At 38.3% G+C, this 13,257-nt stretch overlaps 1 protein-coding gene across 1 annotated transcript; it reads left to right on the top strand.

The window, feature by feature from the left end:
• The first annotated feature begins 10,420 nt into the window (after window positions 1–10,420).
• Window positions 10,421–11,011, top strand: LOC121406621. Its single transcript, XM_041597628.1, has one exon. The coding sequence runs from the start codon at window positions 10,421–10,423 to the stop codon at window positions 11,009–11,011; it is 591 nt and encodes a 196-aa protein (XP_041453562.1).
• The last annotated feature ends 2,246 nt before the right edge of the window (window positions 11,012–13,257 follow it).

The raw sequence follows: 13,257 nt of genomic DNA, 5'->3' as shown, positions 1-13,257 counted from the left end.
AAGTAACAGATTAAGGAATGTTTGAAGGAATTCAAGAAGAGATGGATGTATCATAAATAAAAATGTGAGCGCGCAGCAAGTGCTGAAGCTGTTTCTCTGTTTTCAGATCTCAAAAATGGGAGATTTTATTCATTTTTCTTTTGTTATTATGTACAGGATACATATCTCTATAAATTATTAATGCGAGCGCGAAGCATGAGATGCTTCCGTTTCCTTTTCTTTCTCCCTCTTCCCTCTTCCTTTTTTCCTTCTCTCTTTCTTCCCCATTTTTTTCTCTTTCTCTTCTTCTTTCCCTCTTTTTTTTTCTCTCCCTTTTCTTTTCCTCTCTTTCCTGCCCCTTTTTGGCGCCCCCTTTCGCCATCGCCAGCATACCATTCCGTTTTTCCTCGCCCGTATCGTGTATGTATAACCTCGATAAGACACACATTGCTTCCCCCTTTGGGTGGAAAACACTTCCATAATGCAAAGTAATCAATGACGAACAACACTAGTCAACAGTGATCAGGCGCGCCGGAACACTTTCAGTTTTGGGGGGGCAAAATCCCGAAGGGGGCACAATATTTTTTACAGCGTGAGATACCGAAGCGATCGAGCGGGAGAGGGCGTGGGACCCCCCCCCCCCCCACGGTAAGGACTTTGTGTAAAAATGGAGTTTAAAAGTTACGTTTCTAAGAGAATTCAAAAATAAACTTCTTGAGAATTAAACATAGAATTCACTACGAAAGACTATACTCAGAGTTTATGAGAACCTACGAAATCTACGCGCAAAACGATCGCTTAATTCGGAATGTGGTTTTCGTGTCTGATCAATTAAATTACGTAATACGCTTATATTGACTCAAAATACCAGAAATTACATTTTTCATGCAATATCCTTTCAGAAATATTAATTTATGTACATTTACATACACGGACGACGCGAGAGAGCAAAAATATCATAAGTTTCAAGGAGTGTATTAAGCAGAAGAAGCGTAACAACAGAACCAAAATACATTCTAATAAATGTATTTTTAAATTCAAAATGTCATACTGTTCTGACGTGGCAGACGACGATAAGCGCTTAAATCCCCATTCTATTTAAATCATTTCTGACCTCAGCATTGGAGAGAGTCCCTGATTATCCATGCATATGCAAAACGTTTCATATTTTGTAACTGGAGGAAAAAGAAATATGACCTGCTTAATTATTGTCCAACAATTTAAAACTTTTCTGAAAATTAAAAACATTACTCGATTTATGTGTTTCCTTTGGCATGTTTTGTATGGCTGGGAAGCACTTTTGGATGGCCCCTTCAAAATCTTCTTTTTTATTTACATATTTTCTGGGGAAAATGTGACCATAACTAGGAAATGATGAATATCAAATTCCAGGAAATATTCATTTGTAAATAATCATGAACTAACAAACTACGGCAGTTCATAATGTACATTATGTAACATTATTTAGAAGAAAACAATTACATTCCAACAGCGGATGTGGTTGACGGTACACCATGTGGAGTTTTCGAAAAAAAAGTGGATAGAGGAAGAAATGAAATTGATAGTAGACAGTTGATAGTCGAGTAATTTTTTGTTCAAACGAGCGTAGTCCTGATAAAGACAGTAAACCAGAAGAGGTTGAAGAAGAGGCTTGATTAGTTGATAGATGAGTACTCCTGCTCTGCACTCCATTCGCCGACTCAAGCTAGCATCTCCTCATTTATCCAATAAGCAACTACTCAATCCTCAATCCTCAACTCTTTAAATTTTTCGGTTTTACAGCTATTTTCAGATTCCATATATTGCTCGAGTAACTAGCGTTCACGCGCGTTGGTGATATCGGGTCCGGGGAACGTTTCATGAAAGGACTTGTAGGACGTTTTATCTGACAAGTCCTGTTTTATCCGACAGTTACTATGGTAACAATGCTTCTCAACCAATCAGAATACAGGAAAGTTGTCAGATCATGTCAGACAGTTGTCAGAACTTGTCGGACGAAAATATTGATGAAACACCACCCCGGTCTGAGCGTTTCTGGGCGACCGCGCGTTTGTTAGCCGACACAGCCAGCATGCAAATTTTTTAGTCTGAAATGTATTCATTAATAGGCCCCCATTCCACAGAACGGAGACCATTGAAAGACCACTGAAAGACTTAAAATTGGTGAGGTCTTACAGCGGTTTTCAAGATCAATGAAATTTTTCATCTCTGTGGAATGGCTCAGAAAGACCCCTCAAAGAACTCTGAAAGACTGATGGATATTTCTTGTCGTACTGGTCTTAGACTAGTCCTCTCGAGATCTTTCAATGGTTTTTCAGAGATATTATTTTTATGCAATAAGTGATCTTTCAGAATTCTTTCCATGGACTTTGCCTGGTCTTTCAATGGTCTTTCAATGATCTTTCAATAATCTCTCATGGGTCTTACAGTGATCTCCGCAAAAATCTTGAGAGACTGCCGAAAGATCATTGAAAGACTATGAAGACCTTTGAAAGTTCATCGAAAGACCGCTGAAAGACTGCTGAAAGACAATTTTCCTGTAAGACCGTTGTAAGACTGTTTTGAACCGTTTCAAAAAGTTTTGGAGCCCATGAAGACCACGAAGACCACTGAAAGATTGGTCAGGACTCGTGTAAGACCTCAAAGACCATTGTAGGTTCATTGAGAGACCTCTGAAAGATCAACCAAAATTCATGGTCTTTCAAAAGTCTTCTAGCGGTCTTGTTCTCTGTGGACGTTATCACACTGTAATAAGATGGAAACGGGGCTTATCAAAGGTATGTTTCACAGAGGGACATGTTCGTCAAAAGACGCAAGGCTTATTAAGATGTGTAATTGCCCCGTCAGGGGCGAAATTTTTTCACTTTTGACAAAAGAAATTACAATTCTTAGGCAGAAAAGTGCCTTCATCGTTTACTTTTGTCCTTAAAGGAGAATGAAACCTTTGGACCAAGATAGCTTGTGTGAAAACAGAAAAATCAAAGAAACATCAATGAAAGTTTGAGAAAAATCGGACAAATAATGAGAAAGTTATGAGCTTTTGAATATTGCGATCACTAATGCTATGGAGATCCTCACATTGGCAATGCGACAAAGATGTGTGATGTCACTCTTGAACAACTCTCCCCATTACTTTAGTATATATTTCACTTAAATTGCCTCTTTTATTACATCTATCAGTAGAACATGTATTCTTTCTATAGGAGGGCATGTAATACAGATTTTTAAAGAATACATCATGGATAAAGAGTTTGTATCACCATACGGAAAAGCAAAAAGACACATTTTCAGGGTATTTCATAGTCCATCAAAGGGAAAGTTGTTCATGTGTGACATCACACATCCTTGCCGTGTTGCCAATGGGAGGATCTCCACAGCATTAGAGATTGCAATATTGAAATGCTCATAACTTTCTCATTATTTGTCCATTTTTTCAAAACTTTCGTTGATCTCTTTCTTTGATTTTTCTGTTTCAACACAAGCCTACTTGTTCCAAAGGTTTCATTCCCCTTTAAATAATATCATTTTTCTACTTTTAGGGGGGCACATTGGGGGGGCAAAATCTCGTTTTGCCCCCCCCCCCAAAATTTTCTTTGGGGGGCAAGTGCCCCCCCTGCCCCCCCCCCCCGCTTCCGGCGCCCTTGACAGTGATAAAATAAATCAAGAAGTTGAAGAGAATTGGTAATTAATTAGGCCCACAATCGCGAATAAAGTCGACTCGGGACGTAGAGGGCGCTAGTGCAGCATAGTAGACCAGTATGCGTATTAGACGAAATGAATATTAGACGAAATGGTGATTAGCCAAAATGGCAATTGGACATATTGGCTATTAGACCAAATGGCAATTAGACCAAATGATTGTTAGACGAAATGAGTTTAGACCAAGTGATAGTAGACCAAATGCAGTTAGACCAAATGGAACATGGTCGAAATGAAAGTAGACCAAGTGGTTATTAGACCATTTGCCTTTAGACCATTTGGCTATTAGACCAAATGGGAATAGACGTAATGATAGTGGACAAAGTGGCTATTGGACCAATTGGCAAAAAAATACCATTAGACCAAATGGCTATTAGACCAAATGATAATAGACGAAATGGCTATTAGACGAAATGGCTATTAGACGAAATGGTGATTGGACGAAATGGTAATTGGACCATGTGGATAGTGGACCAACTGATGGTAGACGAAATGACATTAGACCATGTGGGTATTGGACAAAATGGCAGTGGACGAAATGGCAATAAACCATCTAAACATAGGCATCTCGTTTTGAAGATCACAAACATATTGCCATCATATTAAACAAATTTATATATAGCTCGCGCTCGCATTATTTAAAAAGGGTTTAGTATGTTATTACATATTTACTTTTATTATTTTATAAGTATAAAGCTAATTATTGACTACCCTTTTAAAGAAACAATAAAAAAATCAGCTTTAAGCTGCCGATCGAGGAAAATGTGGCTGAAAAAAATATTGCCCCCCCCCCCTATTTGACGAAAGTTGGATCCGCCGGGAGGGAGGCAGGAGGCACTTGCACCCCAAAATGAAATAAAGAACAGGGAAATGAATATTTTCCAAAATGGGAAAGTTCCTTTTTCAAAAATAAATATGCCGTTTTTCGTGTTTTTCGAAATAAAATACTCTTTTTAAAGTATACAAGTTAAGTTTTCAGGCTGGAACATTGCAAATTTTCAGCTTGCGCTTCGCACTCTCATTCGATTGGTGAAATATGCATCCTAAAGAGGTCACTAAATGCTTTCTTTAACAGGTTCCTTTTCTGGTCAGTATTTTTAAGCTGCGTTTTGCGCTCGTGTTAATTTCTTAGTTAGATGCACATCTTTTTAATGACAGCAGGAATCTGCTCGGATTTTTAAAAACTTATTTTCATTTTTTATTGAAATAAAGTTTTAGCTTGTGATTCACGCTCGCAATTATGCCATTTTAAGAATAATTGACCCCCCAAAACGTTTTACAACTTCACCTTTGAATATGTTTTACCAAGCCGCTCGCTCATTACACTCTCTTCCGAAAAATAAATATACGTTTTGCCATAATAAGAAATCACTTCAAAAAAGGGTTTTCTCTACTTAATCATTATCAAACACACAATGACTTCAAGCAGATGATAATCTTAAGGGGAAAATATCACCAAAGTGTCCATTTTGACGTATGAGTTTCATTTTTTGACTTTACCGAAAATTCGTTCGGCCGCCCTTGCCTTCCCATCCTCATAACAATTGAACGGCAACAGTGTCCCCGCCCCCCTCCCTTGCCTCTGCCTCTGCTTTCCCGGTTTTCATTTTTCGGATTAACGAACCTTATTTTGTTTTCGGATTAACGAACCTTATTTCGTTTTCGGATTAACGAACCTTATTTTGTTTTCGGATTAACGAACCTTATTTCGTTTTCGGATTAACGAACCTTATTTCGTTTTCGGATTAACGAACCTTCGGAAAAACGAACCTTATTTCGTTTTCGGATTAACGAACCTTCGGAACAACGAACCTTATTTCGTTTTCGGATTATCGAACCTTCGGAACAACGAACCATATTTCGTTTTCGGACTATCGCTTTCTTTAATGTTTTCATTTATGTCATTATACGTTGTCTCATATAATTCATTTTATTTCCTCTTGGGTGTGGAACCAAGACCCCCCCCCGCCCCACGCCTGTATATATACGCCAGTGATCAAACGTAAAGCTTAATGTAGGAAGGGTCCCTATGGGGGGAAGTTATAGAGCCATTTGAACGTTATAGATGAAGAGCCCCTACTGCGTGGGGTCTGGGGCAAAGCCCCGATAGCTTATTTGCATAAAATTTAGCAAGCTTATAGCACAATGTTCAGCTTTCTTCCCGCTCATTATTTTCAATCCTCGGCAGCCCGGTCGTGTCATAATTTTTTCCTGGTCCATTTTCTTCGTTTTCCAATTCAGCTTTCGGCTAATTCCCTTCTAAACTAATTTCCCACTATTGTTTGCCATTTTTTATCATGTTTTAATTTATTTCCCATCATGCTATTGCATTACACAGGCCTATTTTGGAATAATTTGTTCTTTTTTTCAAATGTTCTTATTTTCTTCCTTTTCTGCTTTCCTTCCTCCCCTTTTTCGTTAAAAATCATCTTCGTTTTCTATTCCCTTTCCCTTTCCTCCTTTCGTTTCACCTTTCACATTCTTTCTTCCTCCCTTTTCTCTTTTCCCGATTTTTTGTTGTATTTTCCCGGTGAAATCTGCCGGAGGGGGGGGGGCAGCTTGCCCCCCCCCCCTACCCGACTGTTACGCCACTGCTTCTCATGAATATAAAATAGGTACAATCAGTTTTGCGATCAAGTTTGCGATAAACTTGGTGTCCCCTATAAGAGATTTATATGGCGCCAAAGAAGTTTCAAAGCAATTAAGCGCCCGTTTTTTCAGAGCAATTTTATTTTCGCTAAGTTTACAATCAATTAGGCTATATGGAGTCGACGCGACCCTAATCTTAATACCAATTTTGCGCCCCCTTAACATGCCTAGTTTCAAGTCAGTTTGGTGCTATTCCCTAATCTTAAGATCAATTTGGTGCCCCTAAGTTTAATATAATTTTGGCACCCCCTATAGTTTTAATCAATTTTTGTAATCGTGAACAGGATAGCTATCTAACTAAACAGTAGGAAGAAATCATAATTTGTCAATAAACTTCCGGCATTACATGTGTTTAAAATCGCATGCTCGATCTTTAATGAAAATTATAACAGAAGAAGATTGAGGGTATTTAAATTCTAAATAGTCCATCGTGATAGCCGTGAACCAGAATAGTCTGGTGGTTAACCCGCTGCCCGGAAAGCATTAGATGGCAGGTTCGAATCCCACTGGTTCCATTTTTTTCTGACTTATGATTTTCATTAAAGATCGAGCATGCGATCTTAAACACTTAGGAGTGATGCCGAAAATTCGTTTACTTATACAGTGCGTATCAAAAAAAGTTTACACTTTGAAAAAGCCGTGGGAATTAAAAAATATACAACATGCGAGTAATTCTTTTACATACAATCTTGGATTTGGGTCTCGTCTATCCAATGAAAGTAAAAGTTTTGACAGAATGTTAAAACATGGACAGCGCTCACTTGAGTCACTGTCCATTTTTGTAAAGCTCGCAGAAATCTGTTTTCACACTGTGTCAAGGGGAAAGGGCGAAATCAAACTTACCTTGCGAAACATTTCCCTTGCACTTTTAGTCATTTGAAATAAAACAGATACATTCAAGCATTTTGTAACAATTTTGCCACCCAAATTTGAATTTCAATATTTAATAAGCACAACCTTTCCATTTTTGTGTCACAAAAGTTTTTTTATATCAGACACCTCCAGCAATTTTTCACTGAGTTTTTATCATATCAAGTGGGTTTACATTTCATTTTTTATTTGATTCTTCTTTCGCTACACTTTTCCCTAGCTAAACAATGATTAACAAAATTAAAATCAAGCCTAAGCCATTTCATGTAAATCACAGCTCATTGTAAAGCAAATATCGTCACGATGGCCTCGGTGTGTGGGGGAGCGGAGTGGGGCTCAATGCACTATTCGAAGTGTTTTTGGCAAGGAAACAAATTTAAAAAGGGAAAAGATTATCTTCACATCAATTTTACTAGCTAAATTATACGTTTTCTTCAAGATTATGATATTCTTCTATTCGCATAACTATTTCAACGTTCTTGCGCAAATAATTTTTCACTAAATTGTCTAAATTAAGTGGTGCTCATTTAAGCGGAAATATTTGTCCACAGTTATATCGTCATTTGCTTTAATGGATCTGTACCAATTTTAATATGTTTAAAAATTTTCAGGATATTACAAATGTATAATTTCACAGGATTTTTTTCAAAGTGTAAACTCTTTTGATGCGCACTGTATTGATAACTTGATGCGAGTGCGAAGCGCGAGCGGAAAAATCGAGATTAAGACCTAAGAACGTGACACGTGACACGTTTTGTAAATCATGAAAAGAATGAGTAATAGGGGGTCTTCGTACATTCATAATGCGAGCACAAAGCGTGAGCACAAAAATTTTGATATTGCGATCTGAAACTGGATAATGATTTAAATTAAGAGAACAAGTTGAGTATCTGTATAAACAGACTCACGCGTGTTTCATATTTAGACCTAGAATCTAGGCATCGCAATCTAAATAATCTTTTATCATTAAAATCAAAGTGAGCGCAAAGCGAGTGCAAGCTTAAAATATTTGATATTCCAATTGGAAAAAAGAGTTTTGGCATAGGACCGGGACATCCTTAGGACATGTCAATGACTGTCTTCCCATTCCTCTTGCTAAGCGCAAGATGAAACAAAAGGGACAATTGAATTCCTAAATTAATGTCTATGCCTAATGAGGGCGTGAAGTCTGATAATATTATGGCCTGAGAAGTAGACATTTCAAGCACTTTTGTAATTATAAATAGGACGCATCAGTTAATGTATCTAAACCATCAAAGCAAGCACAAATTGCGAGCCTATTATTTTTTTTATACATTGTCATGAAAAGGGGATTTTAATTCGTTTGTTGTATACTAGTAATCAATATTGAGACATTATATAACTCGCCGATCAAATTGCAAGTGTGCAGCGCTAGCTGATGCGTTTTTACAATAAGACCTGAAAGGGATATTTTGAACATTTTATGGAATACACCAAAATAAAAGGTACCTTATAAATCAAAATTTGCGAGCGCTGAGCGCGATTAAAATTTTAATATTCAGACCATAAAACTGACATTTTTACAGAGCACTATTTAAAAATCAACACAAAATATTGAAAGTTCGATTTCCGAGATGAAATACATTGTGTATATTGACTTCCAAACTTGATATTAGAGCTCCATATTGAACAAGACGAAAATCACCTAACAGGCAGTTCGAGCGCGAAGCGTGAGCAAAAATTTTATATAGTGACATGAAAAATTATTTTTAGTTTCGAAGTCTTCCTCTTGTCTTATTTCATTCACTCGTCTTCCTCCTATATTCCTCTTCCCTTTTCCTTCGCTCTTTCCCCTTCTTTTTTCCTCTTTTTTCTCTTTCTTTCCTTTTTTTTATTTTGTGGCTCCGAGGGCCCCCCTTGATCCGCCAATGTATCACGGTCACTTATCATATTTGAAACCTACATACCACATCATGCCCACACGATAAAATAAATGATTATAGCTCTAGAACTACTAAAATATGCTCCACGACTAGAACTAATAAAATATGCTCTAAGACCCGAAAATAAACAATTTCATCTACAATATTAAGTTGTGACAGTTTACTGCCGGGCTACATAATAGGTCCATGGTGACACTCACCTTAACCCGTGCCTTACACTGGCGCTTGTTCCTTCTTAGCTCGCACTCGAATGATTGATAGCCATCAGCCAGGTCTTTCTGTTTAACCCATCCAAGAGGAGCTTCCTCCCACCCCTTTCTGTCTGCACCCACTCCATCTTGCAAATGGCGGATCGTATATTGTATGCATAGAAAAGTCTCCCAATTCCCTTTTAATTTTGCCGTTAAGTAGAGCATTCTCATAAAAGAAATCAACACTACAGATATTTCGCGCGCGCCAGATAATTACGATAATAACTATGTTCAAACACAGAACAGTTAAACCACAACATAATGATAAGGCAAATTGTTATCTAGGATTTTCGCCGTGTCGATTATTGTTACAAAACAAGTTAAAAACCCAGTAGGATTTATAAGCTGGAAACAATAACAACAAATACAACAACAAGAACAACAAAATTCATTGTATCACTTTATACCTTTCTTAATATAGTTTTACATTTCCATTCAGATCTGATGTTCTTTCCCCTACTATTTCAGCACGCCTGAACGCACGAGAAGTAGTGGTCATTGAGGTGCGCGATATTTACATTGGAATGTAAAAGCTTCAATCACATCTTCCGGCGGCCCACATGGCGAGCTAAGAAATAAAAATGTGCTGGTAATACGACTGCTAAAACGAATGATCTCATGCTACGGTGACATAACAATAAAATTCGTTCTGGATTTCATAAAGATTTGCAGATGAAGCCGACTTTTTACGGCTTCTCTCAGCGGTGATCGCTTGATTCGAAGATACTCGAGAATAAAATAATTGTCCGGGGGGGGGGTAATTGTCCTTGTGATTAGTTGTCCTCGGGGGGTAATTGTCCGGGGGTTAATTCTCCTCGGGGGTAATTGTCCGGAGGTAGTTGTCCGGGGGTAATTGTCCGGGGGTAGTTGTCCGGGGGTTGTTGTCCAGGGGGTAATTTTCCGGGGGTAGTTGTCCTGGGGGTAATTGTCCGGGGGGTAGTTGTCCTCGGGGGTAGTTGTCGTGGGGTAGTTGTCCGGGGGGTAATTGTCCTCGGGGGGTAATTGTCCGGGGGTAGTTGTCCGGGGGGTAATTGTCCAGGAGGTAGTTGTCCTGATACGCTGTTTACGATGTACTCAAAGCCAGTATCTGACATTTTCCACAGATATGGAGTGGATTATCATGTATATGCTGATGACATCCAGCTTTTCGTGAGGTTTGATCCATCATTGCCGAACTCTATCGAATGTGCAAAAGGCAGATTAATAGAGGCCGTGCAAGAAGTTGACGCATGGATGACATCAAATAAGCTGAAACTGAACCAAGATAAGACTGAGCTTGTAGTATTTGCTTCAAAAGTCCACCAGCGTCTACTCAAGGACTTTACATTAACCTTGCATGATAACACAGAGTTGAAACCATCACCAAATCTTTGCATCCTTGGAGTCGTCTTTGACAATCTCATGCTACTGGATGATCATGTTTCGAATGTTGTCAGGAATGTTAAATATCAAATCCGTAATCTAAGCAGAGTCAGAAAATATCTAGATGAAAACACCACACATGCTGCTGTTCGTGCCCTGGTCCTATCGCGCCTTGACTATTGCAACAGTCTTCTTTACGGCACTACAACTAAAAACATCGATCGTCTTCAGCTACTCCAGAACCATTCAGCACGTCTCATCTATTGTCAGCCCAAGATCACCCACACTTCAACTTAATTAGCAGTCTGCACTGGCTCCCTGTACAACATAGACTCCCGTTTAAGACCGCTACTCCAGTTTATAAAGCCATCAATTGGCTCTAACCCTCATACCTTTGTAATCTCATTCATGTAAAGCAATCTAACTATAATCTAAGATCTAATGCCAGTAGAGTTATCCAGATTCCAAGATGTCGAACCAATGCTGGCAAGCGGGCGTTCCTAGCTACTGCTCCAAGAACATGGAACGATCTCCCAAACTTTGTAAAGAATTCCGTTTCACTCAATGTATTCAAGAAAAATCTAAAAACACATCTTTTCCGCTAACTCCCGTTTGCCAGCACTGGTCTTTTATTGTTTAAATTTTCATTTGCATTTGTATGTGTTTCTATGTTTTATTTCTCCTCTCACTATAATGCGCTTTGTATCTTGTATTAGAAAAGGCGCTATAAAAATGTATCATCAATATTATTATAATGAAACCTTCTTCACATGAAATGATGCATGGTTCATGGAATTTATGATCATGTTATTATCTTTCTTATTCGCGTTTTATAAAAATGAGAAAAAATGTAATATTTTACATTTTTTTCAGTAAGTAAAACCTAGAAATTATAATTTCATGAATATTTCAACGAGCAAATAACCTGATGAATTGTAGGGATTCCAATAAATTAAGAAGATAAAATGAAAGGTCAATGTTTCCCCTTTTAAATGACGTAGATATTGATGAAATTGAACGAACATAAATAACCAAAAATAATGCTCTAGTGAATGAAATACTATTTTTCTATTTAAGTTGCTTCCTCTGAAGAATTTACACACAATTGAGAGCGTTCTTTTCCAGAAAGGGGCATTGTCTTCGATCACGTTACCAATCACAGAACAGCTGCGATCCACACGTGAACATACACAATAATATATCAGAACCTTGTATCTTCAGAGTGTGGCCAACCGTAACCCTTCATTCGTGTAGTCTTCAAAATAAGACCCTGTGTTTTCTTTATTCGTAGTGTAACAAACAAAGTTATTACCAGTCAGAAGGAGACAAAATATAAAATTAAAGATGATATATAAAAATATAGATAAAGAGGGATCGGACAGATTCACTACTAACAAGCTTGGGGTATAAAATCCCACAAAATGATATAGGCGTTCTGGGCAAAGTACAAAAAAGCAAGAAGAAAAAAAAAACGTTTATTTTTCGTGAATCAAAGAAGAGGAAATGCATATTAGTTACAAACAAAAAATCAATACAAATTTTCAAAAAAGAAATTAGGCCTATTTGTTCTGTATTACTGGTCTGATCAATGTAGCCACCTGTTAACATATTCCGCGACGACATTCTTTTGTTCATGCCGCCAGGTCATGAACAATAGATGCCCATGTCTCTTTCATGAGGAATCTCTAATCCGCGCTCTCTCCTGACCTATTATCTAGGAGAGCAATTTAGCACAAGATGTTCTTAGAAATCGAGGCTCACGCACGTCTTTTGATTTGACTATTCAATACTTTCAAAGGTACCGATATCTATTTCTATTCTAATTTTTTGTTGGTGACCCACTTAAAAAGAAAACAATTAGCCCCCCCCCCTTCATAAAATCCGGCATCCACCGAGGGGGGTGTTTCATAAAGCTGTTCGTAAGTACCAGAGTTGTGCGTAAGTGCCCTGAGTTGTGCGTAAGTGCCCAGAGTTGTGCGTAAGTACTCCGAGTTGTGCGTAAGGTTGTGCGTAAAGTCGTGCGTAAAGATACGAACAACTCGGTCCGTTTCATAAAGGTTTGAGTTGTGCGTAAGTCCAAAAAGTCATGCGTAACTTTACGATAGGTTTGGGCTGTTCTTAACTTCAAGAGTTTGTTCGTAAAGTTGTGCGTAAGTGCAGTCATAGTCATAGCAACAAAATGGCTGCAAGAAGAAGGAGGGTTTTCCTGCCAAGAGAGGATCCATTTGATGGCCTGGATGACAGAAAAATCAAGAAAGCTTATCGGTTTACGAGGAATGGGGTCTTGCACATTGTGGACATCATAAGGGCAGACTTGGAGCACAGAACTCATCGAAATAGAGCCTTGCCAGTGCTACTCCAAGTCTGCATTGCTCTAATGTACTACGCTGGGGGCATGTTGCTGTACCAAATTGCACGTGCCCACAAAGTCAGCAATGCTTCCGTGAGTAGGTGTATTCGGAACGTGACGTTGGCACTCGTTCGACGAAGAAGCGAGGTAGGCAGTGACCTTTTTTGACAATATTAAATTTTAAAATATATTG

Source organism: Lytechinus variegatus, chromosome 1, assembly GCF_018143015.1.
Source record: "Lytechinus variegatus isolate NC3 chromosome 1, Lvar_3.0, whole genome shotgun sequence".
In the NCBI taxonomy this organism is placed as follows: domain Eukaryota; kingdom Metazoa; phylum Echinodermata; class Echinoidea; order Temnopleuroida; family Toxopneustidae; genus Lytechinus; species Lytechinus variegatus.
This window is presented reverse-complemented; position numbering and strand designations above follow the sequence as displayed.